Source organism: Hetaerina americana, unplaced genomic scaffold, assembly GCF_022747635.1.
Source record: "Hetaerina americana unplaced genomic scaffold, ioHetAmer1.1.p SCAF_10, whole genome shotgun sequence".
NCBI classification, from domain to species: domain Eukaryota; kingdom Metazoa; phylum Arthropoda; class Insecta; order Odonata; family Calopterygidae; genus Hetaerina; species Hetaerina americana.
This window is the reverse complement of record NW_027286070.1, coordinates 40,300,728-40,328,262: the sequence shown is the minus strand read 5'-3', so window position 1 is coordinate 40,328,262 and position 27,535 is coordinate 40,300,728. Positions and strand designations below refer to the sequence as shown.

The following is a 27,535-nucleotide window of genomic DNA, read 5'->3' as shown; positions in this document are numbered from 1 at the left end:
GTGATGGAGAGGAGAATGCCAGGCAAAGGAGGAAGGGGGGGAATAGGATAGGCATGTTGGAGGAATGAAGGGAGGTTGGAAGTAAAAGGAGTTGAAGAGGGGCTTATTATAGAGTAAAATGTTGGGTTGTGTTTTGTTAGGAGAGACAAGAAATTTATTTGGTAGCTTGTGTCCATCGAAAGCCTACCTTAACTGGTAGATAACCTTTCATAATAATAACAATAATAATACTCACTAGAGAATTTAAAAAATCAAATAAACGATAGAAGTGTTCTTGCTTATTTTCATGGAAACTGTAATGTTGTATTAAATAATATTTTATAGTTCTGGGTTTTTTCTTTGATAATAACTTCTTCATAAAGAATAAATACCTTTCAAGCATATAGTTGATTACAATCCTTCCTCACTCCCTTATACCAACCAGGATGAAAATGGCAATTTGTCTTAACATTACTTTATATCCACTGAAAAACTGATATCATTATTGTTTCTCCATTGCTACAAGAACTAATAACTGTTTCACGACAGGTTTACTGCAAAGAGTAGTTCCAAAGCACTACCAATAATACAATGGCATCATGACCAAATAATGCACAAAAATAGGCTTCATAGATGAACATTTTTTTTAAACTCTTCAATAAATCATTAGAAGATACATATGAGGGGACCTAAAAATTATATAAATCTCATATTAGGCGGAACTACACAATTATTGGAGGTGTGGTAGTCCAGTGTTTGGCATGCTAGGCTACAGACAGGACCACCAGGGTTTGAATCGGAGACACCCTCAGCATCATCCAAGATGCATGATTTTCAGGCACCTTATCTTCCTGAGAATCACAGATGTCATAGGAAAAATAACTGTCCTTACCCTTACTGATGAGTGAGTTTTACACACTGTATAAGGCTAAGCATTAGGTGAGCTCTACCCTCACCTACTAAAAGCCAAGCTTCATTTTGAATATTGGGGTTATTTTTTAATCTGTTAATATCCAAATGTTTTAGTGATTACCTTCATCTATTGGCCAACTGGAAATTTAGCATCAGTAATATGATTCAAATGAGAGGAAGATTAAAACAACAGTACAACCGGAAATTACAGCTTGGGTTATTTAGATGATGAAAAATAATCTATCAGCTGGTATCAGACATTTTCAGCTTATCTATTCCCAAATGACTATTGACTCTAGAATGTTAAAAAATAATACCATAAATGCTAAGCTAATTCCTCCCAATTTTAGGATTAGTATATTAGATAACTAGCTCATATTCCTAAATAAAATAAATTAAGTGCTCATTTATGACATTCTGCATTTACTGAAGCTTTATCTTTCCTTTTATTTTATTATCAAATAATTCTTAAAGAATGTTATACTTCATGTAGCTAATTCAATTTTGTGCCTCTTCACTACACTTTTGTATTGTTTTTTGAGTAAAAATAGTGGTTCAAAGTTCATTATTCTTCAGGGCATTATATAAGGTGATTCTCGTTATATACTAATCACTAATCAAAGTAATTAATATTAATAGAGTTATATACCAGGCTTATTGGATTCCTTATTCATCACAATCTATGTTGATTAAAGAGGCAACTAGCCTGATGATGAAAACTGCTGAGTCTGTTCAATGTGCCTGCCACAAAAATAATGCTATTTTTTCATTATCTTTTAACCTTCCCTGTTAATCTTTTAAAGTAGGGGATATGCCCACTGTGTTTAAGTCAGTTTCAGCCCCAGCATGTGCAAATAATTAAAAATAAATATCGCATTCCTTTGTGAAGATCAAAAGGATTCTTTAGTATAAAATATGGCAATGAAACAAATGAGCATGTACATAATATAGCATTAGCATATATTTGTAGTCCTATGTACACATGGAAACTTGTAATATTGCACTATAGCAATTCCCACAATTAATTCTTCGAAAACAAACCATCATATATAACATTACAAACACACTCCAAACCTTCATCATACTCACCAAAATATATAACTGGGTTTCCAATGTATAAAACAACACAGACACATCAATAATACTTTCCAAACACTCATGAAAACTACAATGAAAATATTCTCTCTTAAACTCAGCCCATTTGAAGCCATTATAATTAAAAAAGTAGTTCATTTTTTCTCATCTTTGATCATTAGGGCACTAATAACTACACATTTGTAGTATTTCATTATTAATATATGTAGACACATAGCTACTTAATTATGCACGAATGCTTGTATTGCTTTCAAGTTTAAGATGCAACATTATTTGATTACAAGCTGGAAAGGTGGAGAGAAAAGAATTCACATTTCATAAAAATAATCTTTTGAGAGAGTTGAAATTCATGAATCTCACCTGATAAGGGATCCATTTTGGATGTTCTTAGAAGACGCAGGCACTTTGATACCATGTCTTCATAGTTTTTATTGTGCATTTAGTTAAAAGTGACAACAAGATATTTGTATCAATAAAAATTAGCAATGGCTATTGAGTTAAAAAAGCCAAGCAAATTGATTGAATTCAATGGACAGGAAAGGTCAATGAGACTGAAAAAATAAAACCCTATCCCACTAACGATCTCAACTAGTTTACAATGGGAGAGGGATTCAGAAAATAAATTCATGCTTTGGAACAGTCACAGGATTTGAAATACACTGGCAAGCTCATCTTATTTTCCCTACTCGCACTGCATTCATAAGATTTTAGTTGGTTATCACTTGAGAGCTTTTAAAAATGTAAGTGCTACATCTGTAATGCATCAGATTTTATGTGAACACTGATCAGCAGGGATATATATTGAATTAATGCTGCGATTGGTATACATGTACCTTTTTTCCTAAAGGATTATAAAAAAAGATATTGTTTTGAAGTTAATGGTCTGCAGTAGCAAAGGATGCCTTTCTGATTCATATATATCATGGATACATAAAAGGGAGATTACTTGTATATTCACACATGCTCCAGTACGTGTGCTCATTATCACAGTCAATGAGGAATAAAAACAATCATTTTTGTCCTTTAAATGTCTTTTTTATCACCTGCATAAAGCTTTTTTCATCTTCCATAATACTCGGTTATTACACAAGAAATCACTCAATTTTTACACATCATTCATCCATATGAACTCCCTCCTTTCACCCTCAGTTTTAGGCTTGAGAGTATTCCAAATCAAAAGCCAAACATTATAATGTATCAATCACAAACCAGTAATAGTTTTGTCTGTGCATACATTCTGAGAAATATTTGTTTCCATCATTTTGCTTTTTCACCTATTAGTACAAATGATAACAATAATATGAATTGTGACTGAGGCAAATGTGAATACCAATCCATTTAGTCTCCTAAAAGGGCAGTTTCAATTGTGGTGTAAACTACAGCCAATATTTTCTATATTCCATTTAAAACTGTGCTTTCTTTGTACTCTTTAACAAATGGACAAATACCATCAGGGTAGGCTCAGGCTGGCTAACATTTTCACCAGATGCACCAAGAAATGGTTTCTACCAGCAATTTAATTTTATGCTTTATTTTCAAAGCATTGTGCAACTTCCACAACAGCAAATCTCTTGCCAGCCAAATTTCATTTAAAATGCAATCCATTTCCTAAAAATGAACAAGTAAAATGCTTGTCTGAGTCTGTACCCGACCTTAAATCACAGACCACTAACCCCTCCTGGCTTTCAGCAATAACATTGAAAATGCAGTTCTCCACTCATGCCCCCCTTTTATTGAAAACATTTTATTCCCATACTTTATGCCCAAATAAATGTCCTTAACTGGTAAAAACGAAAATCTATCTTATGTCTCAGTTCTGACCACCTGACCAACATTTTCTTTTTTTATATTTCATGAAAGAGAAGCATTCAATTTCATACTCATCGTGCAGTCAACCTCCGAGAAAGAGAGGGAAGCATACCACACTACAAGGAGCTCACACTTCTTATCAACACCTTAAAAAAAAGCCAGCATCACATATCTTTGTTTTTTCACGAAGAAGCCAAAGTCTCTTTCCCACTTCTTCACTTTGGAATGGCAAATACAGAGTGTAGGAGATAGTATCAAACTGGAAAGCATCCAAAATTTTTAATTTTTAACATTATCAGGGGGTTAACTTTTTTTAAACTTGATTTTGAGAAAACTATAGACATGAAACAAAATATAAATGTTTCGTAAAAAATAAAAAAAATTCTAAAATAATCAAAGTAGCTGAAGAGGAGTGGTCTAGTACAATAATACTTTCAAGGCAAGACTTTTATGAGGATGACTCATGAAAATATACAAGTAGATGGAGGGAGAGATTTTTCAAGAGGACAATATCTTTTGTTGAAATCTCTACAAAATGGCCACCCAACGTGGGACTCCGCATTCATACACTCACCATGCTCTCAGGCCATTCAACCTGCAAAATGCAATCAACACATTTCACACTTCATCCATTCACACCCTCTCTTGGATTCCTGGAGGATCCCCCACGCCAGTATCACACGTCTAAAAAAAGAACCCCCTCTCTTAGTACCCCTTCAACACTCCATCTCTTTTTTTTTACAGTGTCTTCATCTTTTTCATCCTCATCTTTGCCAATGAATTCTCTTCCTTAGCATTTGTTTTTCTTCATGGAAAAAATCTCCAAATTTAAAGAAACCCCTCTCTCCTCAAAGTGCGGACTCTATCTGTTTCAGTTCCTCTCTGGATACAGGTGTGGCAGCTGTCTCCTGGATTTGTGGGATCAGCCTCTCATCCATTCCAGTTTCACTTGTCTTTTTCTGAGGCGTCCCAATGGCACCCTCCCTCCTTCCATAAAGACTGTTGCCGTCAGCTGCAATGCTGTTACCATCTTCCCGTCCAATATTGCTACCAGCCTCTTCATCATCATCCCCCTGCTCCTCTCCTTCCTCATCCTCATCAATGGGTGCCAATACATCCGTCATTTGTGGTTGTTCTTGTCCATTGACACCACAACAGCTACAGTGTCTCAAGGTTGGAGCTAGGAAACTTGCTCCAGCGGACAGTAAGAAGAAACTAAATAGGAGATAATATGGCAAATAATAAGTTTGGAGAATTAGAACTCTTGAATGCTCAATCTTAATACTGACACAATGTAAACTAATATAGAGTAAATAAATGGATAAGTTGTCCACATTCAGGGCAGAATAGATGACAAAACTTCAATTTTTCAAGGATTTTCCTAAATGCTGATATCACTTCACAGCTAAAAGAATGGTTGAGTCAATTGATAGAATATGAGGAATTTAAACGTTACAAAAATATTAAATTCTCTTTTTACTTCCTTACTGCCATTGTGATTCATATACCATATCTGCTGGAGTTAAAGCTGAACCCCCCAAAATTGCCAACTTATTTTGAAAAAGTAATTGTAAAAGATTTTGTGCTGAAGCATTCTGGGCATGCATGAGCAACCTTAAATCAGTCATACTTGCATTTTTTACAAAGGTAACATGGGAAATATTGATATTTATAAGTATAAAAGTATACTTTTTTTAGCCTGTTGGAGTTGGTAAATTCTGTCTGCCTATTCATCTTCAATAATATTGTGATAGACTGTCCAAGAGTCACAACAATTCAACCAGCCTTTGGGATTGCTGTTTCCAGAAAGATTAATTCCTTTTGCAAGCAATTCAAAAGTAGAGTGACTTATATTAATAGAGTATGGTAGATGCTCCGCAGTTTCCCATTGTCAACTTAATTTTAATTCCACAATGTCATTCCATTCTATTGAAACCATGCCTTCTGGCACTATTTCAAAAGTAAAATAATGAATACCATTGCTGTGTGTCATCATATCTTCCCATATCACTGCAATTACACATCTCCAAATACTATGCTAGTCATTGGTTCTCTAAGTCACATACCATGCAAACAATTGCATTTTGAGAGCTCTCCTACTCAAAAGCAGTTTTGTGATTACTTTTCAATCGCTCCTCACACACTCAACCTTAAACATAGTATTTAGTCTCTTAATGTTGCTTTAAATTATGAGTTCCATTTTGTGGCATTGATGAAATCCTTGGGGAAGTCTCTATGTGTACCTTATGGCATTCCTACAGTTGATCAACAAAATGCATCACTGAATGAGTAGTAAACATCTGTTTACCAGATGATGATAAAATTTACCAAAACCCACATCATGGATGTGGAATAAAATTTCTTAGTCTGTCTTAGTCTTGTTAGAACTGTTTTCTTATTATTCTTCAGCATGGAGAAGTTCCACAAAGTGAAATATGAAATTGTTTGTTTCATCCTAATTACCTCAAAAATTGCAAAAATTTAGCTATGAATATCGTGAGACTGACAATATTAAATAATATTTCCTGAAGCCATAAAGGGTCGAATCCCTTTAGGGCTTAAGGAAATATTATTTAATAGAGTCGGTCTTAGAAAAGGCCATAAGAAGCTCAATTTTTCCTTTCCATGTACCATATATTGATGGTTCACAAGAGGTGTGTTCCGATTGGCACTATTTCTCACTTCAAGATTTATGGAGCGCCAATGATCCCTTGCGTTTATTAGGATGCTCCATGACAGTTTCCGCAGTAGTAATTTGACTATTATATAGAAGCAAGCATGCTCCCCTAGCGCTAAACAATAATAGCTAATTAGCATGCTAGCAAGAGAATTGGTGCATTTCTAAATATACTACAAATAGTTTTAAAAGAAGGTGGGAACACTTGTTTTCGAAATTGCTTTTTCTACAAAACTACATAGAAGTTAGAATGAATGCAAACCTTTTGAAAAACCAGGGATTTTTCAATTTTTTAACAATAGACAAAAATCATGCATTTTTGCTTATTACTACAAAAGTCACAGCTTTCACATCATTTCATGTGTTTTAAAAAATTCATGCTCCTTAGAATAAATATTCAAGTCATGCAATTTATGTTACTAAATGGAAAAAAGTGTGTGGGTTTTATCCAGGGTCAATGTATTATCAAAGAGAAGAAATGATATATCAAGTAGGCTATATGTTGCCGCACCCTGTATATCGGCTGATTTGTGAGGATATTATTCATTGATTGAAATGTGACTCATAGCACTAACTTTCAGTGGATACTAATTATAAGCATGAAAAATCAAATATGTGCCATTCAATAAACCAATATTTTCATTAATACGAGAATATTTTAATGTCACACTTACCCTGCAGCCATGAAGAATGGTACATCATAACTGTGAGTTAAATCATACACAATTCCAGCCAAAGGAGATCCTACCACTGCTGCTGCCCCTCTAAATAGAATCAGTAGTCCAAATGCATTTGTTAGCTTGTCAAGTCCCAGTAGATCCACCAGTATTATAGACGTCAAGGAAATATATCCAGCTGAAAAGATATGTTCGACATTAATTAGTACAAATGAAGTTAGGACAAAATGAAAAGCTTGTGGTCATATTACATTTGTGCAACTAAAAGGTATTCTTAGTAAGAAGATACATATTATGCACAGTAGTTATACATGCAGAGAATTCAGGCCAAATAAAAATAAATTCTTTCCAGATTTTTAGGGAATATATATGTGATTATGTAAATGATTATGTAATCACACTATAAATGTGATTACACGGTTTGTATAAATAGTATTGGTAACAGTTTTTTCCTGATGAGCGCATGAAGTGCTGAATTCAGACCATTGGTTTACATGATCACAGATCGTATTGGTATTGATAAGATGACACTTCCACCATTAACACTGAATATTTGGCAGCATGAAAGATCTGCACTAAACTTGTCCTGAAGGTCTTGATGGATGACCAAATGCAGAGTCAAGAGTCTGCTTGAGCAGACCTTCGGCAATGGCATCACGATGATTCCCCAACTACATTATAGTCCCAACTTAGCACCAGCAGACTATTCCCAAAAGTTAAATCCTCCCTCAAAGGACACTACCAAGCAACCTTAAGTACCTTCAAAGAAGCTTGCATGCATACCCTTAAGGACCTTCCAAAATCCACCTACTAGGGAGGCTTCAAGACACGGAAAAGACACCAGCAAAAGTCTGTCAATGCTCAAAGGATATACATACTTTGAAAAATTTTGAGCAATTGTAGCAATATCTGAAATAAATCTATTTTTATGAAACTTTTCCCAATACTTTTCATACAATCCATGTAAGTAATGAAATCATCACAAATTCTAGATTGTTAAAGATGAATGGATGAATCTGAAGTGAAGGAGTTCAGCATGACCTTCTACTTCACACAGCTAATATCATGGAAATAACTTCAATGAATGCAGAGCAAACTTTTAATGTCTTTAGAAATTTCAATACCTAAATTATTACACATGAAGATGAGTGAACATAGGAAGAATATTTTGAGCATCTTTATGAGAGAAAAGAAATCAACATCAGGATACAGGAAGAAGAATATACTTTAATGATGATGAGAGGACACTTCTCAGGACTAAATTTGGCGTTACAGTGCAAAGCTTTATGGGGAAACCATGGGCCAAGGTTTGATGAAATACCCGAGGAATTGATAAAAAAGTCAGGAGAGAACTTTGACAACTCAATGACTTAATATCAGAGGGGGAAATACTGAGGGACTACAAGATGAACAAAATTGTTTGCATACCAAAAAATAAAAGGGCTAAGCTATATGAAAACTTAAGAATGCTTAACCTGATTACCCATACACTGAATATTAGGATAAATATAATGTTAAAGGAAAGAGAAAAATAGTTAAGTTAGAAATTTTGGAAGGAGGGGAACAAGAAGAGCTTTTCTTACTTTCATACTTATCAGAGAGCTAAATTAAGACCAACTAAAATTTTTGTTCGGTGGGCCTTTGAAACAAATATTAATTTGTTGAGAAGAATAGAGCTAAGGCCTACATTTGTAGTAACAAACACTAGACTAATGATAATAATAAGAAAGAATTATGATCTAATTAGTCCGGGGAAAGATACACAGTTGAGTGTTTTGCCAGTTAGGCAAAAAGAAAACACACGATGGAAGAAGCAAGGGGGAAATAGTAGAATAGCACAAGTAAAGAATTTCTAATGAAAGAATAAGGTATCAACTCCATACTAAGTGACAGCGAATAGTTCACATACTTCACTAGAATTAAGGTAAGAGTTGCTTTAAACTTATTTATATCTGAGTTCATTTGTCTAAGGCTGTGAGGCATAGATGGTAAGAACAGCAGATGAATTACGATAAAAATTAGAGAAAGTATTGTGTTGCAGAAGAATGATGAACTTAAATTGGATTGACAGAATAACAAATGAAGAAGTACTTTAAAGAGTGAGTGAGAAGAGAAACCTAGATAAAACCCTTACAAAAAGAAAGGGGATACTAACTGGACATATCCTGAGTCATGGTAGTTAACTGAATTCCAGAATTCAAGGTACAAGAGAAAAGAGGAGGGGTCAAGGATGAATTACCAGCAGCAGATGAGGGAAGACACCAGCCTAAGGAACTAAGGGATTGATTAGATTGGCAGGTACCAGTATAGGATGAAAAACTGCTGAAGACATATCTTTAGACTCGTAGCATGTGACAATGATGAATATAATGATACATTTTAAAATGTTAAGTTTTCTTATTTTTCCTGGATGAAAACAGCTACAAATTAAGTCTGCCATACCAGTAATCCAAAATTACAACCCATTGTTTACCCAAAAACAAAAATTTATAAAACAGGATAAGGCATTAAGTTGCCCTGCATTGAATACGTAGTAACTACAGTGAAGAATGTTCTTGATGGAAAATGCATTAGTCAGTAACATACAAAAACATTTCTGTGAGTCAAGAATTGGCATCCAGAAAAGAAATGTAATTTTTGAATTGTGGTTTGAATTATCTAGGCAAGTACACCTATTCAATAAGGGAAGTCAAGACACCAACTACTTCCTGAACAATGTATGAATGCTCCCATTTAGTGCTGATTGTCCAGCTTAATCACCATTAAAATCTCTGAGAGTTCAATAATATAGGTGACCAAATAAAACATCTAAAGAGAAAACACACAATTCTACTATTACCTAATGAGCAATCAGATTATTTGGCACATATATAAAAATTGTTAATTTTTCTAGGCAATATCAATTTCTAAAACCCATATTACAGATTGTTTGAGTGCCAACTCATATTTTATGTTAAAATTAAAATGAATAACATCATCAATTTTAAATTAACTTTTGAATTATTAACTAAATGAAATAATATATTGAGGAATGCATTCATAATGTTATAAATAAGCATTTTTAATTATATGTTATACATACATGTTACATGATTTTTACAACTGTATCTATTTTTAACTAATTTGCAGTCAATTTTATACAGCACTAAAGGCATTCATTAAAATTTTGGAGGCAGGAAAATACAAAGCGTCTCCTTTAATAGGTGTTATGACATTTATTTTGATCTAGGTACAAAGCTGCACAAGCATAATTACGATCAGTTATGGTGGCAATCAAACAGAAAACATGCCAATTAGTCCTGTGTGGGTGATTCAGTCCTGTATTTAATGCAAGGGCATTTAATCGATGAAATGATCAATAAAACTATTTCATGCATATGATATTTTTTTTAAATAATTAAACTGAGAATTTTCAAAAAATATTTCTGAAAATCCCCAGGGCAAAGATATATTAATGAGTACTTACAAATGGCTATTCCAAAAGCAATGGACATGGCCACAAATGAAGTATAGTTATAGCAGAATGGTGTGACTGCAATTGATACGGCAGATCCCAATAGGCATAGGTTGTTGAGCAGCAGGGAATCTACCTGGGGAAGATCAGCCACAAACCCACAAACAACCCTCCCAACTGTGTTGGTGATTCCAATAATGGACAGTAAGAAGGATGCAGAGCCAGGATCAATATTCTAAATAGAGAAAGAAAATAAAATCAATTAGCTAAACTATTAGGCTTTTAAATAAGGTATGTGTTTTAAATACATCCTGAAATTTTGGCTTAATAATCTACTTAAATATTGTAATATATGAAAGTAGTGTTTTGCCAGAATGATATAGGATGTATAAAACCAGTGATATCGGCTACTAATTATTTGGGCCTAAACAGCTGAAGATTAAAATATGCTGTTTATTTGAAGTTTGTTATTTTAACAAGACACCCAGAAAAAACTTTTGCCTACCCTGGTTCGGAGTTTTTAGCTACTCTCGTATTTTCATCATATTTCCTAGGAACTGAATCCCTATACACTATTCAACAGTATGCCTGTGTATGCAACACTATGTATGTACATACAATACAATGTTTCTATATCCTTATAGCAGGACTCCAAACCTTCAACCTTTCAGTTAGCAGTTAGTCATGTTACTTTTGGCTACTTTGGCTATTTGGTCATTTGGAAACCCCTCATTTTTTGCCTAATGAATAATTACAGTTAATTTTCTGAATATTCTAGATAAAAAATTAACTAATAACTAAGGAAATGTTAAATTTTAAGTTTAATTTGAGCTTGAAAGTGATGTCATTTTTCCTAAAAGTAATATATTTTTATTTAAGTGATGTAAATATTTTTAATTTAGAAAAGTATTCATTGTCAAAGTGATGTCATTTTCATAATTTAGTATTAATGAATACATTTGGGAAAATTAGTTTCCTTGAAGTTTCAGGAAATTCAAGGTGTTGTCATCAATATTTGGGAATAACATATCGGCTATTTGCGTTCCATTAATTTCTTTTCCTCCCTATCTTTTCTTAGTTTCTCCTTTCCCATCCCTTATCTCTGTGCTCTTTCACTCCTTTTCTTAGCCTTTCCCAGATTAAATCAAAACCCTAGTAGGTAGCATATAGTATGATCTAAGAGGTAAAAGCTATATATTCGTTACAGTTAAATTATTGAACAGATCACACAATAATAAAAATCAACAGCATGATGGAATCTTTCATAAGCAGGTACTGTATATATTCTATTGTTTCAGGCTTCACTTCGTGGAAGTAATTGATATCCATTATTGAAATAGAAAGAAAGACTCGTACTTTTCCACAGATTTTATTAAACGGCACAACACGTTTCACCGACTTGCGTACTGTATATTATCTGTAAAACTATCACATTAGAATTTTGTCATTTAAAGCACAATGCACTTCATATTCTTCCGGGAATGTAGGAATATTAAGCTAATTATACAACTTGCAACATTTTTAAACATCATTTGGACACTCTAATAATCTATTTATTATGCTATGGCAGATACAATGAATGAAAATTCACAAAATAATGCATAAAGCAGATGTGGATGTGCCTAATGCACTATCCAACAATTATTTATCATATTTTACAGAATATCTCATTTAGTAAAATTAAAAGTTTAATATACCACTCTCCCATGAAGTCTTAAGAAGAACAAACATAATAATGCTCACTGAAATATTAAAACTGTGATACTCGTATGTACTATACTGGACATATTGGAAGCAACTTCACTGCAAGGATAAAAGATATTGAAGGTACTGTGAAAAGATAGATAGCTTCTCCCAAATTATGAGATACTTTCAAGAGACTTCATAAAAAACCTCTTTATAGAGCAGCACATTGTCACTAGTATTCCCTCCCTCACACTATCTTTCTTTTTCTTCTGCTTACTTCGTGAATTTATATAAATCAATGAAAGTAGAAATTATTGACATTGTACCCAAAAATGGCTCTGTCATTCATAACTTGCATATTAATGTAGTTTTTTTTAAACTAGTGCAAAATTTCTAATTTTATTTGGCCTTCTTCTGCATCCTTTAGAAAATCTTTATATGAATGTTACCTTAACTACCCTTTAAAGTTCAAATCACCTGCTCACATGAGATCCCTCAATATCTATCTAAGGCAATCAAGATGACCTCCCAAAAAGTTGTAAATTAACTACCAAATACAGCATAAAAAGCTGGAAATTATTTTTCAAAAAGTAATTGAATATATATCATCATTCATAAAATATCACAAAATATTTTTAAAAGATTACCATATAAGGCAAATAATATTTTATATTTCTGCTGAAAACTCATTCCAAAAAAGCTGTATAGTAAACATATATGAATAATGTCATAATAAGCAATCATCACATAAGCCTAGAAGAGAAAATGGGGGGCAGACTTTACTCCAGGAGGCATGATATCATCACCAGTTCACTACTTTTACCTGTAACTTTGCAGCATCCACTAAGTAGACAAATGGTACATAGAGTCCAAGCATTCCGAATACATTGCTAATTCCAATTAGAAGGAAGATAGGATCACGTAGCAGAGACACATCCATCATTGAACCAAGAGCTGATTTAAATGCTTCTGGCAATGGCAAGCAGGGGCACAAGTCAGCTACAAGAAAAAAACCATAAATACAATGAAAATTAAAGTGCATATCCTTATCACTTTATAATTCCCTTTTTCATTAGATATAAATGCCATTGATTTTAAAAAAACGGATAACTAAAAACATTGATATTTTGTTCCAAGGTTTAACAAAAATTATACCAATACACACTTTAAAATTAATAAACAATAACATATGTGTCATAGCAGTTAAATTTTCTTCAATCATTCTAAAAATCAAGCCAGAATTTCCAGGGAAGTCATGATGAAACAGCAGAAAATTGAATTTTAAAACAAATTTACCAATTCAAGGATAACCATTAACTAATATACAACATGTACTCCAAAAAATGAGTGATTATGAATAAAATATTATTATTAATAAACATTCTATACATAAAAAGTGGTACTATACATAAAAATCATAAAATTAACATGAGTGAAGAACTTTTGAAAAGACTTACGTGGTGGCTTCTCTGGATCCCTATAAGCAGCAGCTCTATTGTACTCAGTATCACCCTCAGCCCCAGCTTGGAATTTGGGCAAGGAAAGAACACTCTGTCGATAGGCAGTCAGGGAACGCTGAGACTGATATTCTGGTAAGTTAACAACTGAGCCTGAGTAAAATATATCCTTACGAGAAAGAGGGCGTATGAGATGTTGTCTCACTGCTGCTACAGCACTGCCCTTTGAAGTAAGACTTTCGTTATCCACCTGTTGTGCAAGATCAAAGAATAAAGGTTCACCTCAGTTGCAATACAGTAATCATATATATTGTATGAACTAAGTTCTTCAACAAAAATCAATTTGTATGTAATCAGCAGAAAAGTAGAAGCAAATACAAGTGCTTTATATTTTCAGCTGTGAGGACAAATGTTTCATGAAATCTTATGCGCATGAGAAAATCTGAAGATAAACTGATGCAAGGGAATAATCATTGACAAGATCAATGATTTTCATTATCAATATCAGAAATGTTATTTTATTGGAGAAAATGATTTCAATAAGCATTGAATGCCATAGGGTTCAAGCAGAATGGAGGCCATTAATTACAATAAAATTATTGCTGCTGTTGTCATTGTGCAGGTTAAGTAAGAAAGAGAAGATAAAAAACTTTGGAAAAAATGAAAGAGGTCCTGTGAGCTATTGACTGTCAATGTGAAATTAGGTAAATTCCTAGAGCCAATAATAAGATACTAAATAATTTTATTTTGTTCAGATAGTGACCATCAATGGGGAGAGGTAAAGACTTGACAGTGAGACAACATCAGTACTGTATCACTATTTCGTGTCATATTATTGGTCGGCAAATACCAATCATGCATTCCCTAGACATCAAACAGTGCTACAGTACTGATATCTTCTCACTGTCAAGCCCTTACCATTTCCCATTGATGGCCACCGGCTGAATGAAATTACATTATTTAGTTTCTTATCATTGTCTATAGCAATTTACCTTAAACTTCAGATTTGGAAAGTATGCCAAAGAAGAATGACATTTTTCTAAAGGAGGTTTTCAGAATAAGTAAAGAAAATAGATGCATCGAATGACAAAAAAATGGATGTAAATTATTTAAATATGTTATCTCTTAGTTTTCTTTACTTCACCATATGAAAATTAAAAAAGGAACTGAATTTACAATTATGCCATGGATTCAGAAAAAGAATAAATAAATCTGCATAAAATAGGAGATTCAGAAGTAAGTACACCAGAAGAGGCACTTGAGAGGTAAAGGTAGATTTGAGGAAAACAAATTTATGTCTAAAATATATCAATATTCTATCAAAAATCTTTCAGGTCAATTTCAGTTTCCCCTGAAAATTATATTAGATTCATGTTTATGCCAATCATGTTTATACTGCAGGGGTAAGAAATCATAAGATTTCCTTCAGTATTCATTCATAAAATGCACAATGACAATGAATGCCCTGGAGAAGTATTTCAAGTTAAATGATGCTCATAAAATTGAGAATATAAGGCTGGTGGCATAGTTATCCCATGTAAAAGCTCTAATTTTACCATTTCATTACTCACATCCATTTTGGACCACATGTCATCAGTACAGTTGTTGTTACGGCTTCCTAGGAATGATGAATTAGAGAGACGTAGTTGCAAGGATGTTTTCCTATGCACATCACCATTCACATTCAAGTTGGATCGACTAGAACGTCCTGCACTCCCTGCCTGCCCTGAACCTTTGACAGAACTTTTTCTAAGTCTGTCAAAAAAGGGCACAGAACCATTTTTGGGCAAACCAGGAGTCTAGAGAGAGAGGGAGAGAAACATTTTTTTAGTTGAATAGATTAAGGCTAAATTCTAAACTGATAAGCAGGGACACATTAAAGCAGAGAATTAAAGATAGAAAGAAAACATCTGCTCTCAATGGCCTTGAAATAATTTAGCTACTCTAAATTTAGCTCCATGTACATAAATATGCTACTAATTAGATGATAATGTAAATTCTTCTAAAAACTTCTCTTGTGCACAACATTCTTCCAATTCAGCTATCTACATGTTTATGACGAGTATTTTGGCTGCGAATTCCAAAGAAGGATAGCTGACATCCTCAATTCTATACATATATGGAAGATAATTCTTTGACATAACTACATACAGGTATAAACATAAAGTACAGGTATACACCTGTATATAAAATAACTTAAATTAACTAAATATGATTAGAACATGTTACTCCTACATTGAATGGTCGTGACTTTGGTTTGTGAAATATCTCTACAGCCTTAAACTGTTTCACCACTTGGCAAAACTATTTATAGACCTTTTTTATACATTAGTAGACCAATTACTTAGAAATATTAGTAGACTTTTTCTACATTACAATTTGGCTCCTCCACATTTATTTACCTGAGTTGAGAAAGCAGGCTGGGATGCATTCCGGGGCATTGCTGGCCGTGGAAATTCGATTTCCGGTTCAATTCCTGAACGAGCAGCCACTGCCTCAGCAAGTGGCTCCTCTCTCACAACTTCCCCCTCTGACATACGTTTGCCAGTGCTACTCTTTCTCCTTGTACGTGCAAGCTCAGCAGCAGTTGAGATGGCCACAGATGTAGAGTTCAAAGCAGAGTGTGCTGATGGTGCTGGAGGTGGTCCAGTAGTTGTAATAATTGGATTTTCACCTGATAAGTAGAGCATAGTGTATTAATGGCTAAAACCAAACAACTTTCATTGGCACGATGCCCTTAAATTTGAATATTTTTGGACCATCATGTGGAAACTTAAGGTTAGATATCAATGCAACCTTAAGAACCAGTTGTCTTCATCCTACGATTCAAAATGAGCATTTATCTAAAAAAGGTTGTTCACGAGAACAGATCACCTAGTATGAATGAGTCATGTGAATTTTCATTGCTCTTTGTGAAATAATAACTAACAATCATCCAAATTTTGGAAAGATTCTTAAATCTTGGAATGATTCAAACCTCTCCAGTTAATTTTCAAATAATTTAACGATGAATACCACAATTATAACTTTATGAGAATTTTCATATATTTTTGTAAAGTAATAACTAAAATTTATGTAAATTTAGGAAATATTCCTTATCTCAGAATGATTCAACACACAGTAGTTAATTTTCCCACAACTTCACCATACCAACACATGTTATGCCATCCTCATTTGACTTTGAATATTACATTAAGTCAAAATAATGGTAAGTTAAAACTTGGTAAAATAATGGTAGGGTAAAGCTGCGATAAAAAGTTGACTAGTGCATGTTTTCTTTAATCACTGCATGATGAACATTACAAATGTTCACAAAATAACACCTACCAATTTCATTTATGATAGGAATCATTAATCAACATGTCAACAGAGTGGGAAAAATTGAAACAATGCATACAATATGCAGGGAACTAAGCACTGGACAAGAAAAGACAAAGTCAAAAGAGAATGACAATTTACAATGATGTAATTGCTAAAGCAATAAAAGTGAAGAAATAGCCTCGTTAGATGTACAAGTATCTACTGACAAAAACTGAAGAGAACAGGGATGAGTACAGGATTAATAGGAATTGAGCAAGAATCATCGTGAGAAGGAAGAGTCATATGCAACATTTATAAGAAGAATAGAACATAACCCATGAGGCACACAAGCTATAGTATGTGAAATCTTGTAATTTAAAAAAAAATATAATAACATACACCACATCTTTATCATTTATTTATCATACAGCAACTAATTGAAAAAAATCAAGAATTCAACAAAAAAAACACATGTATACCATTCATTGACTTTGAACAGGCATTTGACAGAGTAGACAGAAAAATATTTTGGCAGTTATATCAAAGAAGAGGATAGCCATGGTTTCTAATAAGAATATTTTAGAGTCACCATAGCGTTACAAAGATGGCATTGAAAAATAATTTTAGAGTGTCGGCAGAAATAACTACAAACCAAGGAGTTAGACCAGGGTGCCACCCATTACATGTATTTTAATATGTATATCAACTATATCATGAGAAAATGGAAGCAAATAATAGATAAGGGGTTTAACTTTGACAGAGATACATTTTTCCCCAAACAGGGTGCCTTCCAAAAGTAATACAATCATATTTAAAGGGTAATATAGCAAACAGATTTGCACAAATACTTGAAATTCTTCAAACTACTGTCCTTAGACCTCGACAATTTTTTGCCAGCGACTCTGCCACGACCAGTTCGTGCCCTGGAAGGCGTCTTCGGGGACCTCTCGCAAGGTCTTCATCACGGCTGATTGGATCTTGTCTATGGACGAAAAATGGGTTCCTTTCACGGCTGCCTTAACCCAAGGGAATTAAAAGAAATGTGCTGAGGCGACGTCAGGACTATTGGGGGGTGGGGCACCGTTGGTACTTGGTGCTAAGTCAGGAACTTGCGGACTCGTAGCACATTGTGGCAAGGCACGTTGTCAAGATGAAGTTGCCAGGTATCGGAGATGTCTTTTCTCATCCTGATACCCCTTTTTCAGAGTCTTTCCAGCACATCCATAAGAAGGCAGCATTAACTGTATGTCCTAGAGGAAAAAACTCCTTCTTGACCACTCTTTTACTGTCAAAAAAGACAATGAGCATTGCTTTCACTTTTGATTTGCTAATTCTTGCCTTTTTGGGCTTGAGGGACTGGTCGGTGAATCACTCTGAGCTTTGGCGTTTTGTTTCTGAGTTGTATTAAAAAACCCAGATTTCATCACCAGTGATGACATTGTCCAAATAATCAGGTTCATTTTCAATACCATGCAAAAGTTCACGTGAAATTTCCGCTTGGTTGGTCTTATGTGACATGGTCGGTGCACAGAGGTTTACAATAACTATTATCATGCCACTTCCACAGCTTGGAGAGCACTGAGACCAGTTTTGCTGCAAATCTTAGTGTCCCTCCCACCTATGTAAGTAGTTTGATCCCACTGCAACCAATAGGAGTGGGGTGGGAAATTCAATTGCATTACTTTTGGAACGTATCCTAAGGCATAACTAGTAAGTTCAAAACTTGCCATGGCAATAAAATCAAAGTATTAGTTCGGCATTTCTATTATTTTGAGCCGTGAAAAAAATAGAAGAACAAAGAACAGATCAATGGTCATAAAGTAAATGTTGAAACTGCTCTGCTCAATGGAAGTGAACTAAGGGCAATGTTACAGGTAAATGAAAGAGAGAGATGTTGGAGATGAAATTTTTGATACAAGTAAAAGGACCTACAAAAATAGAAAAAATCTAAAATGAAGACATGCTGATAAGTACTTAATGTGTATTAAAAACAGCAATGATGGAGTACACAAATATATAGAGAGAATTTTTTGAGTCATTTGTAACAGATGCATGAATTGTAAATAAAAATTGTTGCCAATGAAAGCAATTGAATTAAAATGAAAACTCGTAATTTCCGAGATTTCATCTTTTTATGATTACACAATTACACTGAAAATTATGCAAGAAATTGACATTGATGAATATATGCGGTTAAATACTGCATGGTAATAGGGGTTTCGATATTAAATCAAACCTTATTTAGTGGAGAAAAACAGGGTTTAAAATGTTATGTGAAACGCTCTTATAAGCTGCAAAGCATTATTATCCACAGCATGCATATTGTTTACTGTGCTCATAATGCTAACAGGGACCATCTAGTTTCACCTTTAGACTTGACAAAAGCCCTTGCCAGCAGCTATGATTATACGCAGGATTACCCAAGTGTTGGAAGACCTTCAATAAAGACCTCTACCATACATTTTCCCAATATGAACATTATTGAGAAAATCTCTATAATGGGAAAGATATGACATAAGATGCATGCATAATTTGTAATAAATGTGGACAAAGGAATGGAGAGCATATATTGGTGCTACATTATCCCATGAGTTGTTTTTTTTAGAACAGTTCCATAAGGTTTCAAATTCTGGTAGAGATTTCAACAAGCAACAAATAGACCATCATCTGCCACTGCATGAAGAAGAGCATTGCATATGGACATTAAAGATATCACAATTTAACAAAGCATTGACTGCATAATTGGAATGCAAAACTGACATTATTTTCTGTAAAACTAAGCTTGCTCAGTCAGAATTTAAAGGTAGGCTACAAAAATGCTTCCAAAAGAGTTAAGTTCATGAAAAATTCAGTACAAGATGGTAAAAATAGAGTTTCTACTTTATAAGTGTAGTAATAATACACATATATTCCTAGTGATAACACAAATGCTGGAAAATATTGCATCATGCCTAACGATAATGGCAAAAAGATTGAACTGATGCATTAATATAAAATGTGTGTACATCCCCAATGAATGAGTAATTTACACAGAATAAAGAGAATGGTATTTTTTGCACTGAAAAATATTGGAATTTACTAGACTGGTACATTAAATCTTGTGGTACGAGGATCGTTTAGTTGGAAATACAAAATAAATGCTAAGATTAGCAAGTAGCTTGACAAAAAAAGTATTCCTCAGGTTACGCAACCCCACAAACATTTAAGTAGGTAAGGGTAGCATAGCATTGCTGCATGTTAGTACACCAAATTATCACAAAAGGCTGTGTTAATATGAGACAACATTTTAAACCTACTATTGAAGTCAATCTTTTTCAAAAGGCTTTCAATCTTCTCACATATAGTTTTGTATTTATGATTAGTCACATCTGCATTTTTCACATGAAAAAGGAGAAATAATGTCACCATTAAGACCTGTGTAAAATAATATAAACAAATGCACTTTTGACTTGGACATTTATCAGTCATCCTCTATTGCTTTGTGCCAATGGAAGCATCAAAGCACCATTCTGTTTAAACAATTACACATCTTCAAAATCTACCACTAAAATGAGATCAGTATATGCATAGGCATATAATTTAAGATGATATGTAATATTATGCTGGAATACATGTGATTTTGTCTGTATTTATACAAAACCTCTTACTTCAAGTTTGTTCAAATGTGTGAACTCCCCAATGCTTTCAATGGTAAGCGGAGTGAAAAAAATGACAGATTTATTGGATCTCACTCTTAATAGAATGGCAAAAATATTAGTCGTGCAAGTCATCGAAAAAAATGACTATGCCTTTTCCACATTTACAGTACCCAATTTTAAAACTATCATTACATAAAATTAATGATAAATTATCAAACACGACAACATTATCATGTATTCTTAATGAGGACTGGTGTAATGAACTAACAATTTAATTCCCGATTGATACAAGTAATCATGCCAAGAAGAAAAAATATTCACCCTTTCCAGTGGATAATCATTAATTTACACTCCTTATTCTTTCTGTTAAATTTTGTGTTCATAATAATGATCAAGATACCATGAAATATCTAAGACTTCATTTCTCCATAAAACGATATTTTTCTGTTGTTAATAGTTTCACATGATTTAACCCTCCTTGCTACACACAATGATCTTAGTTGGCAAATATACTATGGCCAATGACTAGTATACAAATTCAAGCATCTTCACAATTGCAGCACCTTTAATTAGTCAGTGATTACAGTGCAGAGCACAATCATCAGCCAAATTGTAGAAAAAAGACATTTTGATACAAATCAAACAACTGAAAATATTTCCCTACTGGTAATTTTGCTACTTCATATGTTATATATAACTTGCAAAAAGCTATTTGTACTTGAAACTGATGAATGCTATTTTGGAGTTGAACTTATTCCAAAACTACCCACATTTGCTTTTGTTTAAAAGTTTGCTTTCACTTGAGCAAATCGTCAACTGAGGCCTATTTAATGTTGAAGGAGGATTATGGAGTCTGTTCTTTCCTTTAGCACAGCTATAAGATGGTTTGAAATGTAAACACAGGAAATAAAATCAATGTCAAAGGAAGATGAACACATGCCCCAATAAAGATCTTTTAAATAAGTTAAAATTAACAATTCAATTCTGCCATTATTATGATAAAATAATGTTGAAAATATAAAGAGTACTATCAGAAATATTGAACTTTACATTGAGTGTCACCCACACCTTGGCAACAGAAAAATTGCACATAAGAGGAATATCATGAAACCCACCATAAAATTGCAAGTATTTCAAAAAAAATAATTGTTCCTCATCCTCACTAAAGTCCAGACCTAACCCAATGTGACCTTTTCCTGATACTCAATGTTGGAGGAACACCTTCATGAAAAGCATTTTTCATCATCAGAAGCAGTTGTAGGAAAACTGCAAATGTTACAGCTTACAATATCTGGTGCTGGTGCAGTACTGTAGTTTGCCCATACACAGTTTAACATCAACAAATTTGTACCACATATCCATTGCAAATAAGCTCATAACATTGCATAAAACTAAATTTATGAAAATAAAAAAAATATTATAATTCTTTATAGAACATTCCTCAAAAGTAATTATCCATGTAAACACATTGATAATCAGGAATTTGGTCAAAAATGTCACTAACTGGGCCTCCAAATATGACCTCCACTGAAAGTTCTCTTTTCATGAATACAATTCTGCCCCTCTTTGTAAGTATGGAGAGAGTGAACATGATGATAAAGGCCATCCAGCATATCTCCCCTCATACCTGGTGCAGGAGTGGTTTCCTTTTTGTTCCCAGCCATGTCAGAGGATGACTCGGCTGCACTTGCTCCACCACTTGATCCTGAGCCTCCACCCCCAGCCACTCCATTTCCTGATCCGCCACCCCCACTGCCTCCCCCTCCTGCTTGCTTCACCTCAGAAATAGTAGGCAGGGTTGGCACTGTTGGCACTGGGGTGATGGGTGTCCCAGGCACCATCATCATGAGCTGGTCCAGGTTGAAGCTGTTACCCCAATCCACCACAAAATAAGGGGTTGTATTATTCAGAACACACCTGAGTAACAGCTGAAAGAAGATTTATTTCTCAACAAATACACCTGTGCATGCTCAAATGAGAAGGAAGAATGGCCTACTGAAACTCCAATGACAGCTGTTTGCAAAACTCTTTAATTGGAATACTACTGAAGAAATATAAGAGGTTGTGATAAGATGAGTTAATTCAGCCAAAACTAATTTATTGAAAATGTGTTCAAAAACACAGAGCTCAGAAATTTAAAGAATGAATGAAGAATCTTGGAGAGAAATTATTTGAATGGGATATTTTGTATATTTTTAGTGTTGGAAAGGAAAAAAAAGAAGTATTTGGTTGAATTAAATATGTGAGAATATAGAGCAAAGATAACTAAACAGTATGATTATTTATGTCTAGTAAGTATCCATATATTTTCTTTATGGGAAAAGCACGTTTTATCATAATTGGCTATGGAATGACATGGCTGAAAATAGTTTATTTTCCAGTGGTGTTCTGCATTGATAAAAGAATGATTTTTTATGTATTCCTCTGAAGAAGATAATTTTCATTATTCATTTAACTATTCCCTTGCCTTTAAGATCATATAGTAAATTAATGATGGTCAAGACCAAAATCAGAATAAAATAAGCTCAAACAACTGGAAAAGCAATCGCACTGTAGTTCTGAATTTTACAAAACTAATTACCCATTTCAATGAATATGCTAATGATGACATGCCAAAAGTCAACAAACCATCTTGTGATTATTTTATGTGACCAATGCATTATACCTGTAAGTCTATACGTGGCAATTATTTGGAAATAGAACTATGCAGCAATAAAAGTAGTGCTTTAATTTCTACTGCAATGGTTAAATGAATTTTTGTTATATTTATAAGAATCAATAATGTTTTCCATTCAATTATAATAGGCTGAATTTCACAAAAAATGTTTCAACAAAAATGTCACGCTATGATACATTTTTTAAATCTTTCCAATTATTTATGAATCAATAATGAATGAAAATTCATCAGACAACAAAATAGTAACTTTTAGAAAACCTTGATAGAGAAATTGAAATTTAGCTCTTTCCCAATTTCCTACCCAGCATTTCAGCTAAAAGGTCTTAGTAAGCTAGTGAGTAGAGTATTTAGCTACTGAGGGCCCAGGTTTGATTCCCTCTGACTTTGGGCACCCAACATTAAGTAGCATATATGAGTATACCATATTTCCCAGTCCATAAGATGAAATTTTGTTTTTTTCCATTTAGAATTTAAGAAAAATACTTGAATCAGACAGTTTAATAGATCAAACTACTTTGATGTTAACACTTGATATAATCAATATTTAATAATAAATATAAAGCATGACCTATATTTGAACTCATGACCCTATGGTCAGTAGCTTGTCCCTAAGCTACCATGACACCTTTTTTTAAGAATGGTCAATATGTTGTTTAGCACAAATTGAGTAGCTTCAGGCATGATGTGGTGGAAGTGGAACATAATGATTAACTGATCAAAGCACTTTTCCAATTAATGATATCAATTCATTCATTATTTTGTTTCGCAATTGAAAATATTTTTAAAGAAGAAAAGATTCTCATAAAACTGTCAACAAGTAATAAGTAAGATCAAATATGTATTTTCATTTTCTCTATGAATGTCAGTTGCAATGTATCAGTTGGCATGAAAATACTATAACAGTTTGAAAATAATTTCCTTTTTAGGCAGTGATCATCTGGAGAGAATTTGAAATGGAAATGTATAATTCACCTGGAATGAACACCAGGGTCGGCATTCAGTGGAATCTTTGGTCTCCTTTCCATGCTGCCATCTGGCAATTGGACCATGAAATATGAGCCCCCAATCGAACCCCTTTCCATCTGGAATCTCTTCTCTTCTGCCATTCGCTGTAAAAGTGGCTTCCTCATGAAATCAGGCCCCTTTGACCCACCATCCCTACACTCTACGCCCTCAACACCTTCAATGAGCTCTCCATCCTGTTCATTCAGGGATTTGCTCCGACGTGGCTTTTTAGGGAACTCAAGAGGTCTCATTAGGGCTCCAAACACCTGAAAGAATAAACGTTAGCATATCCATTACCAACATTAGCCATCTTCCAAAAGTTTTACTAAGAAGCTTATGGTAAAACACAGGACAGATTTGGTAGCTAAATAGATTTCTCTTCACTCAGAAGAACTGTTACAACTTTACTTAAATTCCCGGTTTTCCCACAAGTAGGGAAATGAGCAATGGCTTGGTAGAAGTGGGGTGTGATATGGTCTGAATTATGGTAGGGTAGGAAATAATTTAGGCTAATATACGGTCTGAAATTATTGAATTGATAATTCTCGGATATAGTGCTCAACTACCATATTATTGCATAGTTTTTCATACTTATTATTTCATTAAGTTTCTTTTCCAATTATCTTTCTTCTAAACTATGAACTTTCAAGTTTTAAGAAATATGCACAGCTCTTATTTGTTTGGATATCAATTATGGACTGCAAATACCGTCATTGTGAACCTTGGTGTTGTGGAGGAATTTTTTCTTAATTAAAAGGAATATTTAAAATCCTTTGAAATTTAAAACAGATGACAAAGAAGTGAAACGTGAAGCTTGAACAACCCATATTTAAATTAATGAGCATCTATAAATGCATCCCTATTAGATGTGCATATGGAAGAGAAAGATATTTCTCCCAGAGATGAATTTACCAAGGACTTGTATGAAATTACAGCATGGTATTATTCAATAACAACGAGGTTATTTGTAAACTGTGTAGACATATATTTATTCATGAGTTCAATTTGAAATTATTCTGCATATATAATAACTTTGTTGTGGCAGTAAATATGAGGTAATTTTGTGTAATACCACTTTGCAACCCTCGGTAGTAATTATTGACATAATCTTCAGAGCTTTTAAGTATATTTTTTTAGAATGAATAACCTTGTATTTTTTTCCAAACTACTTTCTAAGTTTTAAAACTATTCCGGAGTGGTGTCAAGGTTTGATCACACATAAAAATACATATTGTTGATTGTAGAGATCTCTTTCATAAAACTAAGTGTAAAAGCAAGAAAGAGTTTCAAGACAAATGAGATATATGTTTCTAATTAAAAGTTAATGTATTTTGTTATTCAATCTGCGCCACACTAGTAATTTGTGCATACACTAACAATTTTTAGTTGCGAAAATATTATTTGTCATATTACTGACAAGTGAGGAGAGTCTTCTATGCTGGCTATAATGATAAAGAAGCATAATAAATAAAATTAACGTGTGGAGCAGATTCTCCAATATCTTTATAGATATATTGTCCGAACTTTTTATGCATATGACATACAAACATTTTGGCTTATTATGAGAAATATGTAAAATGTATGATTGAATACATACTGCACAATTAAGGATGAGACCAGCAAAGATGAGGTTAGCTCCTCTCCAATCAAATTCTTCAAGGAGATAGGTTGCCAGTGGTGCAAAGGCAAAAGTGCCAAATCCTGATCCACATACTGCAATGCCCGTGGCAAGGGAACGCTTCGTCTCAAAGTAGTATCCAACACAGACCACTGCAGGAAGATAGATAAGTCCAAAGCCAATTCCTGAGAAGAGTTTGAAAAAGAAAAGAAGTGAAGTTAATGGACTTTCCACAACTGCTTTAATGCTGAGTGGTTCGATGGGTCACACATATTTTAGCATAAATCCTCTGGACTATGGTTTTTAACTTTTTCTTCAACTTGAAGCTTTGCAGTCTTGAATTCATGCACCATTTATTGCACTGTGGCACATTTTGAAGTCCTGCCTGTAACATGAGTTCTGACAGAAGTGTGACTGCATGCGTTTTCATCACAATTCAGTAAATCTGAAACACAAAATAAGAAATTAGTAAATAATATTAAAAGAGTACATACATATTTCTATCACTATTTTTATAAAGTACCAGGCCACAAAAATTAGTTGTCCATGATTAAATACTTAGTTAAAGCATTTTAAAATATTTGAATTTCTGTGCAAATGCTATTGGTTCAAGTTATGCAATTAGTGCTTATAAAATGAATTAAGAAGTAGATAACTTAAATGGGTTTTCATTAATGTATTGTCATTAGCAAACACCCCTCAAAATTAAATTGTTATGAAAATGTTCACCAAGGCAAATAGGTCTCTTTCAATTTATATTAAACATTCTGATGTTATCAATCTTAAAATATTAATACTGCTATAGACTTGTAATAATCAGCATGAATTTAAAAAATAATTAAGCATGAATAATTTACAGCAAAGGAATCATAATGAAAGATGTTAGTAGTTATTTCCCTTAAGATCACACAAAAACAAAATGGGGAAAATATACGTACCATTATAGAATCTTGACAAATGGACTGAGTAGAAAATGGTTCAGGTGCTCACACTACAGCTCTATTCCATTTATCTCCTTCTTGAAAGTCTATATTTTGCTGTGTTGCAATCAAAACACTAAATTGGAAAATTATAGTTTGAAGTCTTAAACCAATATTTATTATTTTTCAGATTATCAACTAATGGGACATACTGATAATTTACCTAAAATACCTCTATTAGGATGAAAAACCCTTAAAAATCATTTAAATAATTGAGCTAAAATGTTGTCACTTTCCATATGGAAACTTTCATATTCTGCTGACTTCTTAAATGCTGGCATAGTAAGTAATCAATATGGATACATATTTAAGGCAATTCAATTGATTCCCCATAGTTTCACCTTATTCTCTTTGGTAATGAGATGCATGAAAATTAAGAGCATGGACATCACAGTGAACACTGGAGTTGATGGCATTGCATCCTCTGTGTAATCTTTCTTAAAGTGAAACTTGACCTTGTTGGAACATGGATGTAAATCTTACAGAAACAAATAAATATGAAAAATGAGCCACCAATATGCTAGGATAATCTTGACATATCTTCCAGGAAAAGGAAAAGTGATTAACTCCA

The 27,535-nt window shown here is 33.6% G+C and overlaps 1 protein-coding gene across 2 annotated transcripts in view; it reads right to left on the bottom strand.

The window, feature by feature from the left end:
• Nucleotides 1-1,830: 1,830 nt before the first annotated feature.
• LOC139700068 (uncharacterized) overlaps nucleotides 1,831-27,535 on the bottom strand; it is a 309,488-nt gene continuing 283,783 nt past the window's right edge. For both annotated transcript variants that reach the window (XM_071598552.1, XM_071598550.1), the window contains exons 5-14: nucleotides 25,964-26,169; nucleotides 24,334-24,632; nucleotides 22,312-22,550; nucleotides 16,149-16,420; nucleotides 15,318-15,545; nucleotides 13,747-13,996; nucleotides 13,113-13,288; nucleotides 10,616-10,838; nucleotides 7,147-7,327; nucleotides 1,831-5,010 (exon numbers count right to left, since the gene is read on the bottom strand). In XM_071598552.1, the coding sequence (XP_071454653.1) occupies nucleotides 4,644-5,010; nucleotides 7,147-7,327; nucleotides 10,616-10,838; nucleotides 13,113-13,288; nucleotides 13,747-13,996; nucleotides 15,318-15,545; nucleotides 16,149-16,420; nucleotides 22,312-22,550; nucleotides 24,334-24,632; nucleotides 25,964-26,169 (2,441 nt within the window). In that variant the 3' untranslated portion in view covers nucleotides 1,831-4,643. The remainder of the gene's footprint in view (nucleotides 5,011-7,146; nucleotides 7,328-10,615; nucleotides 10,839-13,112; nucleotides 13,289-13,746; nucleotides 13,997-15,317; nucleotides 15,546-16,148; nucleotides 16,421-22,311; nucleotides 22,551-24,333; nucleotides 24,633-25,963; nucleotides 26,170-27,535) is intronic.